This window comes from Mastomys coucha, unplaced genomic scaffold, assembly GCF_008632895.1.
Source record: "Mastomys coucha isolate ucsf_1 unplaced genomic scaffold, UCSF_Mcou_1 pScaffold5, whole genome shotgun sequence".
Lineage (NCBI taxonomy): Eukaryota > Metazoa > Chordata > Mammalia > Rodentia > Muridae > Mastomys > Mastomys coucha.
The window spans coordinates 30,452,740-30,469,918 of record NW_022196911.1 but is presented as its reverse complement, the minus strand read 5'-3'; the positions used below and the strand labels follow the sequence as shown (position 1 = coordinate 30,469,918).

At 47.6% G+C, this 17,179-nt stretch overlaps 1 protein-coding gene across 1 annotated transcript in view; it reads right to left on the bottom strand.

Moving 5' to 3' along the window:
• Slit3 (slit guidance ligand 3) overlaps positions 1 to 10,129 on the bottom strand; it is a 600,224-nt gene extending 590,095 nt beyond the window's left edge. Inside the window, exon 1 of the mRNA XM_031352736.1 lies at positions 9,493 to 10,129. Within this exon, the coding sequence (XP_031208596.1) occupies positions 9,493 to 9,689 (197 nt within the window). The 5' untranslated portion in view covers positions 9,690 to 10,129. The remainder of the gene's footprint in view (positions 1 to 9,492) is intronic.
• Positions 10,130 to 17,179: the final 7,050 nt, after the last annotated feature.

Below are 17,179 nucleotides of genomic sequence, written 5' to 3'. Positions count from 1 at the left end.
GTGAGGCCAGGGCTCAATGGGAGCCCTTGTTCTCAGGATGACTGTCCATACTTACAGAGGTTGGAGAACCTACAGGCCACAATTTTCCTTGATCTCTCCACCTTAATAACCATCCCAAGAACTACACAAGTGAGTGTGCCCCTGTCGCAGGGTAGGGCAAGATGAAATGTGAAATCATTGCATTTAAAAGACTGAAGCAACCTGAGCTTTGCTATTAATAAAAGGCACTGATTGCTCAGGCCAAAATATTTAGCAGGAGAGGTTAGCAATGGAGCAAAGGACACACAGACACACACACACACACAGAGAGAGAGAGAGAGAGAGAGAGAGAGAGAGAGAGACAGAGACAGAGACAGAGACAGAGACAGACAGAGATAGAGACAGAGACAGACAGAGACAGAGACAGACAGAGACAGACACAGAGAGAGACAGAGAAAGAGACAGACAGACCCAGAGACACACAGACACACAGATACTTACACATACAAAGAGCAAGAGACAGAGACAGAGAAAGAGAGAGGCAGACAGACAGAGATACACAGACACACAAACAGACACAGATACACACACACACACACACACACACATACACACACACACACACACACACTCCTCACATCCCATGCTAGTAGAGGTGCTGGTACCCGCCTAGTAAGAAGATAGAGTTAAAATCATGGCAGAAGGCTCCTTGAGAAACCAGGAGCCCTATGGCTATTCTGTAAGTGCTCCCCAAAAGGCGTATGTGCTGAGAAGTTGGTTCACTGCTGGTGGCGCTGTATGAGAGGTTCGTCAATGGTGGGGTCCAGCTGGAGGAAGTAGGTCACTGGGGCTGTCTATATCTTGCTCTGGCTCCTTCCAGCACTGCCTCTCTGTGTGCTTCCTGTCCACCAGGATGTGAGAGGCTCCACTGTGCCTTCTCTCCATGATATGCTGGCCCCTCTGAAGTCATGAGCCAAGTTAATCTTAACTCCCTAAAGATAATTTTCCCAGGTACTTGATCACAGTAACAATAACTAATTCATGAAGTTAGAGGAAATTTAGCAAACTGAATAAAACAGTAGTTGGAAACTATTTTAGGGAAATAAAACCTCAGCTTTGATTGGGGGACAGGGTGATTCTTTTGAGACAGGGTCTTGTGAAGCCCAAGCTGGTTTTGAACTTGCTATGAGACTGGCCTTAAATTTACAGTTCTCCTGCCTCTACCTCCTAGGTACTGGAATTATAGGTGCATGGTATCACACCCTGCAGGCCTCAGTATTTTTATCCACCTCAGACAGAGAGAGCGGGCCATGCCTATAATCCTGCAATCTAGACACTTTCCAAAAGGCTGGAGAATAGGTTCAGTAGTTAAGAGTGCATACTGACTGCTCCTGCATAGATAGGCCTTGAGTTTGCTTCCCGACATCCACATGTTGGTGGCTCACAACCACCAGTAAATCTAGCCCCCAGGGATCTGATGCCCTCTCTGAACTCCAAGAGGACCTAGGTTTACGTACACATATAATCTGTTAAAAGACTTTCAAACAGCAGACAATGCCTCCACTGACATACAGACTAGTCAGATCCATGGGCATGCCACTGAAGCTTCAGAGATATAAAGGGTAGGAGGGGAAAGGTTAAATCAAGAGGTTGGGTTTTTGTTTTGTTTTTGTTTGTTTTGTTTTGCTTTGTTTTGTTTTGAAACAGAAAATGTTCCTGAAAATCTAAAAAAATGAAGTCATTTGCAAAAATTCAATTAGGATACCGCACAATGTTACGTTTAGACAAGCTGGACATAAAAGTGCGTGCCTATAATCCTGATACTCAGAAAGCTGAGGCAGGAGGAATTTGAGTTTGAGTCCACTTTGAGCTACATGGAGATACCCTATCTCTTAAAAGCAAGGACCATGGGTCAACTTCTTGAATCTGGGTAGGTAATAATAAGAAAACACCAACCAGGCTGGGGAGATGTCGGGAAGTAACAAATAAACCTGGTCAAAATAAGCCACCCAGGGCCTAAAAAACGCACCAAAGATCTAGAGAGATGGCTGGTTCCTATGTACATATGATCTAAATTCAGATCCCTGGTGAACACATAAAAATCCAACTGTGGCTATATGTGCCCATATAATCCCAGCCTGTGGGGATGAAGGAGACAAACCTTGGAGCTTGCGGGCCAGCCCGTCTAGCTGTCATAAGTGAGCTCCAGATTCAGGGAGACCCCCTCTACCACCTAGGGCAGAGCCTAGAGAAAGCTGACATCAACCTCTGGCCTCTACATGCAGCTCACACGTGTGTCCCTGCCCACACTTATATCCAGACATAACATTACACATATGCTCAGGCAAACACAAATGCATTGACAGAACTGGGCATGGTGGCCCATGCGTGGAATCCTGAAATTCTAACAACAGAGGCAGAAGGACCATGAGTTCAAGGGCAGCTGGACTGCATAGGATATCGCCAAAAAACAAACAAACAAACAAACAAAAACACTGATAATATGATAATAATTAGGACACTGGAAGTCTCCACAAAACACTTCAAAGCTCAAAACTTTCTAAGCACAGACATGATCCAATCTCATAAGTGAAAAATTCCAACCACAGACTATTTTATGAGCAAACATATTGTGCACACTTCAGATATAAGACAAATGTAGTTTGTGGTTATATATGGGTTCCATCTCTAAAATTATCTATCTGTCTGTCTGTCTGCCTATCCATCTATTAATCTATGTATGTATGTATGTATGTATGTATGTATCTGTCTGTATGTCTCTCTATCTATCTCTTCCTCTCCCCCTCTTTCCTCTCTCTCTATATATGCAAATATCTCAAAACCTGAAAATTTTCAAAAATGAGAACCACTTCTGATTCCCAAGCATTTTGAATGAGGGATAGAAACTAACATGGTCAAAGAAAATCCCCCAGAGAGCCAGGGACTGGTGCAGGGCCTGTGCCAAAGCCAAAATACATACAAAACCCTTGGCATAATCGCAAAGGTTTATGGAAAATAATAGAAGCCCAAGTAGCTAGTACCAATTCACTGTGTGAAAATCTGTCATTCAGTCAAAGGATGACCCCCCACACACACACACTCTGTGTGACAACAATCTGTGGGAGCTAAGCTCAACACCACATGAAGAAAAAGGTCTTGGTAGGCCTAGTTTAGGGAGATTTGAATTCCTCATCATGAGATAATGTGAGCCAGGGATGTGGGTTGTTTTGCCCTGTGCTACGCTGATGAAAGATGTGGTAGGAACTAGGGACAAGGGACCTCTTGCACCCTGCCAATCATTACCTGTGCAGGCTTCCAGTGAGCATATGCAGAAAGGAGTATAGGCTGCAGTCTGATCTATGTAGTGAGTTCTAAGCCAGTCGAGGCTACGTAGTGAGACCCTATCTCAAAAAACTAACAATCGACAAAAAAAAAAAAAAAAAAAAAAAAAAAAAACGAAAGAAAAATTAAAAACTAATAACTCAATTTTACAATCCAGAAAACTGGTGTCATCTTGCTTGTCAGTGACAGGGCCTGGAGTGTTGCCTGGCTCTAGAGCTCATATCTTTAACCTTGGCTTTTCCACCTCCAATCTGCCCAGTATTGTGGATTTTTAATCACACCCTTAGCCAATTCTTCCTGGGGACCAATATACCAAGCATGGTAAATGCCAGTAAAACCATGAAGACCACAGGATGGGGGAGGTGTGGCCTCCTGGCAATCTGGCAGCCAGTGGCAGCAGTTACAAAAAAAAAGCCAGTCCTGGTCTACAGGACACAGAGCTGAAAATGCCCACCATGAGCCACTCTCTGAGCAAGGCTGCCGTCCATGGTGAATCAGGGAGCGCCTTAGAAATCATTCCAGTGCTCCCACTGAGCACCTCTGAGAGCCTCAGAAATCATCCCAGTGTTCCCACTGAGCACCTCTGCACCCTTCCCTTCCAGAACCAGCATGTTCTCTCTGTGAGGTCCCTCCCTACTTGGGTTTTCTTTTTTTCCCCCCTCAGCATTTCTTTAAAAAAAAAAAAAAAGGTTCAAACCATCTTACACAGTGAGAGTGACATGTGCTAGTAAATACAGCTGTTTCAAGTAAAAGCAGAATGAGAGGCAGACACTGGAAATCAGAAAAAAAGGGGCAGTTTAGAGAAACATGGAAGGCCATTGAACCCAGAAAGTCAGGACCAAGAATTCCCCATGAAGCTCCAACCTACCCTTCCTCTAAGTAAAGAAATTAAATATGTTCTTTATTTAAATAGAATACAAAGCAGTATGAAATAAAAAAAAGCTAGAAGAAGCCACTCCAACCGTAATCCCTTCTGGATGGAACAGAGGCCAACCTAGACTCAGCTGACGGGGCAGGATGGAGAGACAGATGCAAAGAGAAGGAGACCAAGCATGAGTGTATTGGGCACAGCCCATGGCCCATGTGCAGGCAGCGATGAGCCCGCCTCCACGGGGCTTTGTGTTGGAACAAAATTTAGAGTGAGCATCCTAAGCCATCCAGCTGGACAGAGACCGAAATGAGCAAAGGGAAACACAGCCATAGCATTACAAGTTTGTGGAGGGCTCCTATGTGCGAGGTACTGTTAAGCACCTCCTAGACAAGATCACTTTAATCCTTCCCAAAAGGGAACGGGTATTATGCACACTTTATAGCTGGATACACTGCACTTGGGTAAACAATCCCAGCCATGAAAATGAACGGACAATACGGCAGGCTCCATGCGGAGTACACTACGTGGACTGCCTCAGGCTGTGTTCACAACAGCCCCGTGTGACTCTCATCCCTGCATTACAGGTGTGGAAGTGAGGTACAAAGGGATTAAACAAACTGCAGCCCAGAGAGGCAGAGCATCAGCAGAGGTGCAGAACAAGTGTGCATGCCACAGAACAGGCCTCCAAACCCAAGCTCCAGGTCCAAAGCTGCCAGAAGCCCATGTTCAAAACAGCATCGAGGGCAGTGAAGGATTCTTGCCCATCCTCACCAGGCTCTTTATTTTCACTTTCCCTAATGTGCCATGTAGGGGGGGTGGTGTGTTGTGGTGAATTCAGACAACAGACTTACAGAGAAACAAAATAACAATGCAAAACCCGGGTCAGAATGGAAAACCCAGACGACCAGCAGAATCAAAACTCAATAATGACCCTACAAATACACATCAATTAATGCCAGAAGAGTGGCAATCAAAAACCACAGAGAGCCCAGGATGTCACTGATGAGTTCCTGATTAGAAAGTCCCGTGGCAGAAGTAGTCGGGATCCCTGGCTCTTTCCATTGGCATGTGCACAGTAGGAGTGTTGCAATGTTGCTAAGCAACGCCTGGCAACTGAACTTCAGAGTGGATCAAGGCAGTAAGCATCTTGGGGGAACTCTACCAAGGCAGTAATTCTAGTTCATGAAATTTGAATTTTTAGATAACAGTATCTCATGTAATAGGCTACTAGGGGGTAGCCCTTAGCCACCCGTCAAAATGCAAATCTGTGATAGCCCGTCCTGCCCTATGTTTTTGAGATTCATTTAACATATATTTGTTGAAAACTTCCCAGGTGCCAGGCACTGGGCTAGGCACAGAGGATGGATGAGCAGGTGGTTACAGAAGAAAAAAGTCACAAAGCCCACACTACCGTCCTACATTTAAGGAAAAGAAGCCCAGAGGAATAGTGATCTGCTCAAAAATGAACAATATGCTGGAGGACAGCATCCACCTGCCTCAGGAGGTGACACAGGAGGGTTCTGTGCTTCACCATAGTTGGTCCAGAGAGGCCATAACTTACCAGATAGTCTCTGGTCCCCTGAACTGGCCCCAAGGGCTGGGAGTACCAAAGCACGCTAGGCTTGGCTGCTGAACGTCTTGGAAAGTTTCCCACTTGACCTCCCGACCTCTGTGGTCAAGTGAGGGAAGGCCTATGACACGGTGTCGGTTTTTATTGGACCCAACCACCGGCAAAGCTCACTGTCATCTGGAGTGATGGAGAAAATTAAGTTACCACATTCTCACGTTTCAGACTCTCGCCCGCTCTCCTTAGCAAACAGGAAATGTTTATTTAAATACAGCAGTTTCCAGCATGTTCTGGAGCCAAGTGGAAAAAAGCAAAGATGTCCACTCTGGCTCCCACTGCCACCACCTAGCTCTGGGTGAGAGGTGGGCCTCTGCCTGCCTGCCTGCCTGCCTGCCTGCCTTGGGGCGAGACTGGGAGAAGGGGCCCCACATGAGGGCTCATTCTCATCCAGGCTGAGGCTGTGGTGGAAGAAGAATTACATCTGTGGGTTCTTTTTGTACTCAGAAGGGCAAATGCAACATCTGTTTACCCTGCACTCCCTGGTAAATGTTTTGTCTCAAGGACCTCCATTCACTTCCTCTCCTCCCTGGGCCTCTGTCTTTCCTGCTCGGATAATAAATGACACCGAATTCTCCCCTCCGTTTATTTAGCTTGCTTGTGGGTGTCACCTCCTCCTCTAGGAGGGGAAAAATTGTCAGTAGTTTATAAAAGACAGAGGCTTTCCTTCTCTGTGTGATGTGCTGACATTATGGGAAAGAACTTGGAACACGGACAATCCCCCAACTCTGATAGTGACTCAATGACAAACAATCCAGACCCTACTCCTAGCCTGAAGCCATGTCCAAGTGGGAACTACATACTTCCCACTCAAGCTATCCTTAATGGCACATGACTAGGAGAAACACACACACACACACACACACACACACACACACACACACACACTCACACTCCTTTGCAAGAGTACTTTCTGGAAGGCAATAAAAAAAATGAAGGGGAAAGCACTGCTTCTTTGTTTTAAAACATACTTTCACCAGTGGGGATCAGAAGCCAGACTGTTGGAAGGTCATGAGCTTCTAATGGCTCTGCTGATAAAAATCAGTGTCCCGTGACTAAAGACCCCCCCACCCGGACTTAACGGGTTCGTCACAAAAGGTTCCCACTTTCGACCTTTGCCCACATCCTTCAAGCTGAAGTGCTGGTTTTCCTTTGTGTATGCAATGATTTTATGGACAAGGGATAAGGAATGCTAGAGAAGCTTCAAGCACTGTTTACTGAAATGGAAGGGAGGGGGAAATGACAAATTTGAAATCCTTAACGTGGTGCCGAAGAACACAGTTCCACAACAACACTCCATCATAGTCCCTGAGGGCTAGATGGGTGGTGAAGGGCTGTTGGTGGGCTGCCCTTCAACCTGAGGTGGCCCTGACCCTGCTGGTGTTTAAATGGCTCCAGTCTGAGAAAGGAGGTGAGAGCTCAGCCTTGGAAGCCCTGTCACAACCATGCACTTGAAGCAGTGACCAATGCTGTACCAGGTAACCACAGACATGCCAGAGCAGAACCTACTTTGCCCATGCCTGGTAGTGAGCATGGCTATAGCAAGAGGGACCCCTAGGAATGCCTAGATTCAGGTCTTTATCCATTGTCTCCAGCTGCAGAGCAAGCGAGATGGCCTAAGTTCCCAGGGTCTCCCTCCGGGGGAAATGGCTGATGGCACACTGGCTACAAGTGTTGAAAACTTCAGACTAGCCAGAAGAGAGGGGCTCGCTGCCCTGATCTTCCCATACTGACGTGATTCTGACTACGAAAAATAATGACCCCAAGTTAGAAGAGCTGGTGTTAAAGCAAAATGAACGATGGTGGCATATACCAGCAGCAGAGGCAACCTGGTGCTACGGGAAGACCCAAGCCCAGCCAGGCCCTCTCATGAAGGTCTGTTTATAGAGATCTTGGCCTAAACTGACTCCGGTTCCAAGGAGCCTACAGACTGTTGGGACACCTGGGCATAGAAGCCTGGCTGGTTGGGATTCAGCCACTTGACTAACTGGTTACATGACCATGGACGCAGGACAGATGGGACAAGGCAGAGGAATGAGTATTGGCTCTGTAAGAAATAGGACCATGGGAGGGTCAAGGAAGGAGAAGGGATAGGCAACATGTCTCACCTACCAAACATTTATCATCTCACTAACTCGTCTGCAGCATTCCTGTGAGAAGGAGGGGACCTTAGCTTATACATACATACATAACTAAAAACACCATTTAAATGAGATTTTTCACAAATAGGGTCTAATACAAAACCTGAAGGAAGGCAGGGACGCCTGGATTCCAGCCCCTTTTCTTGTCGAATAAATTTGCCCTGTTTTCTTGTGCAGGTCAGTTTGCATTTCTGATCCTAATTTCCTGGTGTTAATAAAGATTCAGGGCCAGCCCTCCAGGATTTCTACAGTCTAAACAACAGAACAATCCTTGCACTACGAAAACAACAAACAAAAGAAAACACCCGGAATAAGGAAGACATTTCTAGGAAGTCTCGGCTTAGACAACCACAAAAAGGAAAGGGGGGTGGGGGTGGGGTGAAGAGAGGTGGTGGGGGTGATAACAGGGGTGGGCAGCTAGGACAGTCCCGCTCTTTCCTGGCCTCGCCTGACCTGAAGTAGGCAGGACTGAAGACAGGCTGGGCAGAGAGCAACTGGGCAGTGCAATGGCTGGAATTCTGACTAGGGCAAACCTTCACCCACTCCGAGGCTCCAGCTCCCTGCACCACCACCACTCCATACTCCCTCACCCCGCCCCCAACTATGGACTAAAAGGAGCCCACCCCCGGAGGCCAAACTTTGAATTTGGTCGCGAGGATCAAAATGATAAATCTTTCCAAAACGCTGACATAAGAAAAGTAAATATTTGGTTGCACAATTGGGGTTAAAACGAGGGTCAATCCACCCCACTCTCCAAGAGCCTCTCCGCTAGCTGCCAACGCCAGGATCCGAGGCTGAGTGCGGTTTGTAAGATTATAGCGCTAGGTCTCATTTAAAGGGCTGTCAGCATTTCCATTCTCCGGCCCGTTTGGGGAGGCATTTATAACCCAGCCATAAAAAATTCACCCGGGCTGCAACTTGGCATCCCCAACGCTGCGCTCCAGGCAGGGAGGGTGTTGAGAGCACCCACTCAGAATCCGTCCGGTTCTTCAGAAGTTAAGACCTTCACGTACACACTCAACTTTCCTTGCAAGGACAGCCACACAGCAGCTGGCCCTTTCTGATCTCCAGGAGGGTCGCAGTTTTTGAGGGGTCGGGAGGAGGCACTCCGGTCTCTGTGATCGAAACTCCCCATCTCCGTCTAGCTTGCTCCCTTGCCTCTCCCTCTTTAAGAAGCAAGGAGTAATGGACCTCTCATACCCAACCCCAAATCTTGAGACCACCATACTCTCTGACTCTCTCTCCGCTAGCTGTCCGCCAGCTTTCTTCTGAGCTGTCAGCGGATGAGCTCCCGGTGCCCTCAACCAGAGAGGCACTACCGGGTCCCATCGCGGGGGGAACTCGGACACTTCTCTCCACACCTGCCTAAAGCCACGCCACCCCCAACTTATTGAGCATGTCTGATAACGGGGGTGGGGGTGGGGGGCAGAGGTCGTCCCCGGTGCGCGGGAGAGGAAAGAAGGACCTGCGCCCTGAGGGCGACTCCAAAAGAGCGGGGTGGGTGGCCTGAGCCGGCGGGCGGGGTGGGTACTCACAGGCGCTCTGCGTTGCGGGGGATGCCCCGAGGAACGGCACGCAGGCCCAGCCCGTGGCAGTCCACGCTAGCGGCAGAGCAGGTACACTTGGTGGGGCAGGCGGCAGCGGGGGGTCCGCTCAGGATGCTCGCCAGAGCCAAGGCCAGCGCCAGGCGGGCGCGCATAGCGGCGCCGGCCCCGGTCCACCCGGGGGCCATGGTGTACAAGCGCCGGCACCCAGAGGAGGCTGCCTGGCCTGGCGGGACACGAGGAGCCCGAGGAGGCGCGCGGGCGGCCTGGGGGGCGGGCGGCGGAGTTGGCGCGGAGGAGGGGCGGGCGCGGCGCTCAGGCGCACCGGGCGCGGGCGGAGCGGGGCGCGCCGGGCGGCGGCGGCAGCAGCAGCTCCATCCGTGGGGCTGGCGCTGCCCCGCTGCGCATCACTCACTCACGGTGCCCAGGTACCGAGCGCCCTCGGGTCCCTCTGGGTCGCCGGCAGAGGTGAGGGCTCTGTCTGGGTCCTGGACTGAGCTCCGCGGAGCACGGTGCCCCGGGGAAGTCCGGCTCGGGGCTGGGCTGCGGAGCACGGAGGCGGCTGGGGCACAGAGTGGCCGGGAGAGCTAGCCGGCGCTCGCTCTCTCCATTCACTGAGCAGGGCAGACACCGGAGACGCCGGGCCCGGCCCCTCCCGCCCCCCTCCCAAAACACCAGCTCCGCCTCCCATTGGCTGCGCTGAGCGTCACGTCGACTAAGTTGGGAACTTTGCTGGAGCAACCAAGAGCCTGGAGGGAGAAGGCGGCAGGGGAGCTAGAGAGACCCAACAGGGAAGGAAAGGGACTTGGCCAGCCAGACTGCCAGGAAAGAAACATTGAAATTCATTTATTCTTGGGAGTCAAGGACTGATAAACTTTGTGGCTTCATTATTTTTTTAAATTCAGTTACCGAGCTGGCTACAGAATACTCACATGGGAGCATCAGAAAGTGGGCTTCAATTTTTAGGTAAAAAAGCCAAAGTTGGGCTAAGTGAAGTGATTATCGGACCATACAGCTACTAGGCATGCTCTACCCTGGTACATTCATCCGTGGAAACTTTGTCCCCACCCAATTTAGTATTCACAGCTAAGGCCAACAACTATTTCCTAGAGGACTTAAAGATTAAAGAACACTCCACAGTCACACAGTCACAGTCAGTCTGTCTGTCCTCTCTGTCTGTCTCTGTCTCTCTGTAGTAAATGTAAGAATTTGGATCCCGGTATTGACACCATCACTTCATCTGCTTCCTGTCTAGAGGACTAAGGGGCAATCATGTCACCTGCGAACCTTTATTTCCTTAAATCAAGGTGCCACAGTTCGGACCGACTTCCTTTGCACATCAAAGAAAAGAACGTGATTTTATAAAATAGTGCTGTAGCCTACAAGGGACCTATTCCCCACCCCCCTCCTCCCCAGCCTTGCCTTCATTCTGGCAGTGCCTGCTCTAAATTGGCTAGTCTGAGCTTTTCCAGATGCCGGTGGGGAAGGGCCATGTTAGAGGCTCCATAAATACTTGTAGGAATGATTTTGTTTGTTTGTTTGAAGGGAAGGAGCAGGAACTGGAGGAAGTATTGCCCAGACTTCCTTGAGATCCTCTTGTACTGGAAAGGTCTTGGGTTTATACACACACACACACACACACACACACACACACACACACTTAACTACAAATCACATGCACTTTCACATACACAAATTATGCAGTCACATATATAGAAGAACATGTATGTTCACATACCTCTAACAACTGTGCACCCGAGAACTCTCTTTTCCCTCATATGAATGCTTATTCTGATTTCTTCGTTTTCCTTAAAGGAACCTTTTAGCTACTTGACTACACACACACACACACACACACACACACACACACACACACTGTAAATATATAGTTGAGGTGCAAATTTTATTTTATTATACTAGCAGATTTTCAGAGACTTCGCTCCAAGGACTCAGTTGTCACCCCCTAACCCTCCTCCCAAGACACACACACTCTCATACCCCAACGCCAGCATCATTCACACACACATGAGATTCAGTTTTCTGCTGTTATTCTTGGGAACTGTCTCTGCCCAGCTGCTGCCGCCATCGCCCTCTGGTGGCCAGAAAAGAGCTAGGCTCTGCTTCCCATGGTGACTTCAGCATTAAAGAACTCCAAACATGCCTTTGCCTCACTCCTCTGAAGCTTTCCTACAAACCTTGAACCAATTTAGTACCAGGGCTGAGGCAGATGAGAAAGGACCAGGCAAGGTCCCAAGGGCACAAAAGCATCTCAGACTGTCTGGAGCAACAAAGAGTAGGGTTGTCTTTGTTTGCTGAAATGCATGCATGCTAAAAGCATGCTCTGCAGCCCTGCAGCCTGGACCTGGGTGGGTTCTCTGAGCACAGTGGTAAGCCACTGTGTTTCTATTTAAACTGCTGGGGGGAGGTGAGAGCCTACTAGATCTTTAAATGGCTTCATGAGCATTCAATATGCTACTTCCTGAGAGAAGGCCCCTAAAACAAACCACAGATCATAGGAGTTCTTCAGAATCAGTCATCTTTAAGTACTGGGCAAGTGAAATAGACGTGTGTACACAGCAAGCAGGGTGCACAGAGACCTGGATTACTTTGGCAGAGATACCCTTAGAGATGACCTAACCTGGGTGTTCGACATCTACTGTCTTCTGGCGATGGCTGGGTCTACACGTGTCTTCTTATGGGAAAGGGTTTCCACGGTAAAGGTTAAGGTGTTGTTTATTCCACTCCTTGGAGATTCGTTGTAGGCTTGCTGACTCTAGTTTTCTAGTTAACATCTTCTGGCCTTCACATAAAACTCTCTTAGAATGTAAGCTCAAGAATCTCAAATGTAATATACCTCTTGTCTTTTCCTAAGGAGAAAAGAGGACCAGAGAGGTAGGCTTCTGTGTGAAGTTACCCAGCTAATTAGTGAGAGGTTGTGGACCAGGACCCGCTGTTCTGTTTCTACCTCTGCCTAACTCTGAGGCATCTTCGCAATGTGTCAATCTCCTCATGGAAAAATTCGCCAGCCCCACTGTTGAAGTCTGGGTAAGTCATTAGGAGGTCAGGCTGTTGGGTAGAATTTTCAATGCCCATATGCCAAAGATAACTTTTCATTCCATGGAATGATTTTCAGTGTCCTACAAAAGCCTTTTTAGCCAACTTTTTAAAAATTTCCCCTTTCTTTTCCAGTCCTTAAAGCAAATAATCCACCCATCCCCCGAAGAAAACTCACTTCAGGCCTCTCCTTCACCTGTTCTGTCTCTCTACCAGGCCACCATAGTCAGATGAAATTTTTCCTGGTTGCAAGCAATATATAATAACAGTAGTTCATGGGGATCATGAAAACATTATGTTTGATTAAAGCCTTGGGTAACACACACACACATACACACACACACACAATCTAAGAAGAGAACAGAAAAGGGTTTCAAGGACTAGCTCCAAGGTGAGATGTTATTAAAAAAAAATTCCAAATTCCCAGTAAGGATCCAATTGTGGGCTGATTTGGATTGGCTATGTAATCACTCTTCTCACCAGAGAAGACAAGAAGGGATGGGTACCATTTCTGTATAAACTCCAGTTGGCTGGCAGGGAGGAAGGAACTCTTTTGTCAAAGGTGACACAGTGAGACTGTTAGCCGAAAGGTGTCAGGGATATGAGAAGGCAGCATGCCTAGAAGCGTCTCTCTGGACAGCTGCACAGTTCCCACACATGTCTGGTCTTCTTGCAGCTGGCCCTGCTGTCCTCCTACAGGAACATAGGCCCTAGGTTCAGGTAGAACTGTTGCTCTCTTTGGCTCCCACATACATTACTTTGTTGTTTGACTTCATTGTCTAATTGCTTTGGCTCTCTCAAGCCATCTTTGGTCCTGAAGATCCAAGAATCTTTCTAAGATGCAGTTCTGAAGTGGGATCTGCTCTACCAGCACATCTACCAGCTCTTTCATGTTTGCTGCTGTCTTTGTCTCAGTCTCTGTTCCATTCTCCCTCTCTCCTTTACTCTCTCTCTCTCTGTTTTTGTCTCTGTGTCTTTGTCTCTGTCCTTCCCTCCCTCTTTGTCTCTAGTTCTCTGTGTGCCTCTGTTTCTGTCTCTCTCTTTCTTTCTCATTCTCTTTCTCTGTGTGTGTGTCTCTGGGTCTCTGTCTCTCTGTGTCTCCCTCTGTGTGCCTCTGTCTTCTCTGTCTCTTTATCTCTGTCTATCTCTGTCTGTTTCTGTCTGTCTGTCTCTGTCTCTGTCTGTCTGTCTCTGTCTCTCTGTCTGTCTCTGTCTGTCTGTCTGTGTCTCTCTCTCTCTCTCTCTCTCTCTCTCTCTCTCTCTCTCTCTCTCTCTCTCTCTCTCTCTTCCCCCTCCCAGGCCCATTCTGCACTTTCCCAAGAACATCCTTTCCTGATCTTCTGTCTTCTACCTCTGGCCTAGATTCAACTTGTCTATCAGTTCCTCCAGGAATCCTTGCTGGTCCACACTCTTAGATTCTTGTGGAAAGTGACTGGGCCTCATCCATTGCTCCCAACATCTTTTTAAAGTACCAAGAATACAAAGAGATATGTGGAATCAACTTGTGAATGCACAGTGCCTACAGGTGCTGAATGAAGTGATTGTGTCAACGGTCTTCCCAATTAGCCAGCTTATTTGGCAACCTGTGACAGGTTTACTTATTGGGACCCAACATTACTCACTCTTTCAGGGAAAGCAAGAGGCTATATTCTTTCTTGCAGAGCATATCCATCCCCCCTGGCTTTTTATTCTGGTGTATTTACTTCTCTTCACTGAGACTAATGACTTGTGATGGTCTGATGGGTTCCCCAGATCCATCCTCTGCCCTCTGTCAGAGATAGTTATATCCCTAGGAAGCAGACCCTATCACCTGCACTTCCTCAGGTCTGGCCACATGCAGAGCTTGCTAAAAGAGTCTAGGCCTTCTTCCACATGAGCGAGAGTCTGGCCTTGACTGCCTTCTAATGGGGGAAGTTTGTGTCCAGCATCCCTCTCCTTCATCTGTTTGTCTCCTTGGTAACCACTCTCATCCTCTATCTCCTATAGGAGGTAGGCGTTAGAAATGGCTTTCAATCATTACTAATCCTTGGGAGCTTCCCATCTGTGGCTGACTCCTGAATCCTGCCTCCTCTTTCCCTACTGTGTCTCCACTGACTTTCTGCTCCTGCTCCTTCATGCTGGGTTATCCATCACCAGGAGGGACCCTAAACTGGCAGTCCCTCACTGAACTACCTACAGGTCTTTAGGGGATCAGGGAACGAGGATTCAGGGAGAAGAGGAAACCTCCAACTCTCCTTGAGACACTGGCCCATGTTAAATCTTACAATAGGAGAGAATAACTCATGCTGTAGATTTTAGCTCATTTCTAGAGAAAGTCTCCATCAGTTGAATTTAGAAGGATATTATTATTGTTGTTGTTGATGATGATGATGGGTTTTTTGTTTTTATTTTTTGGTTTTGGTTTTGGTTTTTTGAGACAGGGTTTCTCTGTATAGCCCTGGCTGCCCTGGAACTCAGTCTGTAGACCTGGCTGGCCTCGAACTCAGAAATCTGCCTGCCTCTGCCTCCCAAGTGCTGGGATTAAAGGCATATGCTATCACTACCTGGCTGTTGATGATGTTATAGATGCTTTTCTTTCTCTCCAGAGAAAGAGAACTAAAAGTTTATAGTTTGTAATCTATTGAATAAATCCAAATACAAGATCTACTCTGACTAGACAAATATATGAATATTTATGTGATTTTAAAATAAAGTAACTAGAAAGAAAGAGGGCTGACTGAAGTGTTTTAAAACCCCAGGCTCGCCTGCAGTAGAGAAGCAGTGGACGGCCTTCCACTCAATAGTGTGGCTGTGATTTGGAATTTTCTTCTTCTCACACGAACTTACCTACATAGTTTTGGGGACTGATATGATCTAATCATAACCCTCGATCAGGATTTTTCCATCTAGACCTGGAGAGAGCAATTCAGTCATCTGTGGTAATAGAGCTGGGATGTGTGAGAAGCAGAACCCAGTGGCCCTGTTTTCTCACAGCATAAGGTAGTGTACCAAAAAAAAAAAAGAATTTATCCATTTGCCAGGTCCGAGTAGCAGTCATTTTAGTTTACCAATGAAGGAAGTTTTTATTGAGAACTCATAATTTTTTTTCACAAGACACGGACAGACACGGCTGTCCAAATTCCAGGTAAGAAGGAAAAAGTAAAGTACACAAAAATAAAAAATGTGGAATATGATAAAACATCAGTTGGTGTAGGTCAGGTAAGGAAGTGCCATGCAAATTCTGAGAGGAAACCACTTCAGGCTGGAATGAAAGGGCTAAGGAGATACAGTGTAGCTGGGAAGGGCTTGTAGAGAAGGCTCCCACACTGAGGGGAAAGCAAAGGCAAGACTCTGATGGGGATGTAGTAGCCGAGGGCACACGGAAAGGATTTGGGAAGATGGAAAATAAGATAGTCCAGGATGCTTTTCTATTGGCTTGAAAGTCAATGTGGGGGAAAGAATAGTCTGACATCTGATTGGCCAGTCAGTGAAGGTAGCCACCTCAGGTTAGTAAAAGGGAGGCTCTGTGCAAAGACAATGGCCCTGAACCTGAAAGGTCATAGAGCTTGAAAAATCCCCAGAAGGAACCAGGAGTGTGTTCCCAAAGTGATGCTTCCTCCAAACTGATCCTATTTCTGCCACGTTGGGCATCAAAAGGCAACTCAGCCAAGGGTGGCACCAGACTCTAGGCCCTTAAAGCTCTGGGGTAGATCTGAGATGTGTGCAGACAGACCATAATAAGTCTCCCAAAAAAACTGTGTGATGATTTATCTCAAATCTAAACAAAGTAAGGCCTGTTCCTGGGGAAATGGTGCTCCAAATGGAAGAGTATTAATCACCTAATTAACCAAAGCACCTGCGCATAAAACTTGTCCCACCCTGGGAACCAAATTAAACAAAGCAGAGGATGGGCCACACAGGTTGGAGGCAATGTCTGCATTCTTCGCTGGCATTCCTGGGCAGTGGGGGCTCACTGCACCTCCAGCCAGCTCTCTGGGTTGACAAAGCATCAAGACAGCACCCAGTTCAGCCAGCAGCAATTGTCTCCAAGAATCTCCTCCTAGAACAGTTGAAAGCATGGATGTCACTGAATGTGCTGGGCACAGCTCTGAATATTTTGCATACGTTAACAGAATAGTCCTCGCAGCAACCAAATAAAATCCTCTGTGTGGCTGAGGCTCACTTGACACTCACAGACCTAATTTCGGCTTCCAGGCACACAGGAGAACTACATTTCCCAACGTCCTCTGAAGTTAGATTGAGGGTACATGCCTCATTCTGACCAATGAAATAGGATACATACCACTTTCAACTTGTCTTTGAAGTCTCTCTTATGTAAACATCCAAGCCTTGGCCCTTTGCCTGTTGGCTAGATATATAGAAAGAATCCGATTCCACCTCACAACAGTCAAATTGGCTAGGATAAAAAACTCAGGTGACAGCAGATGCTGGAGAAGTTGTGGAGAAAGAGGAACACTCCTTCATTGCTGGTGGGATTGCAAGCTGATATAACCACTCTGGAAATCAGTTTGGTGTTTCCTCTGGAAATTGGACATAATTCTACCGGAGGACCCAGTTATACCACTCCTGGGCATATACCCAGAAGATGCTCTAACATGTAATAAGGACACATGCTCTACCATGT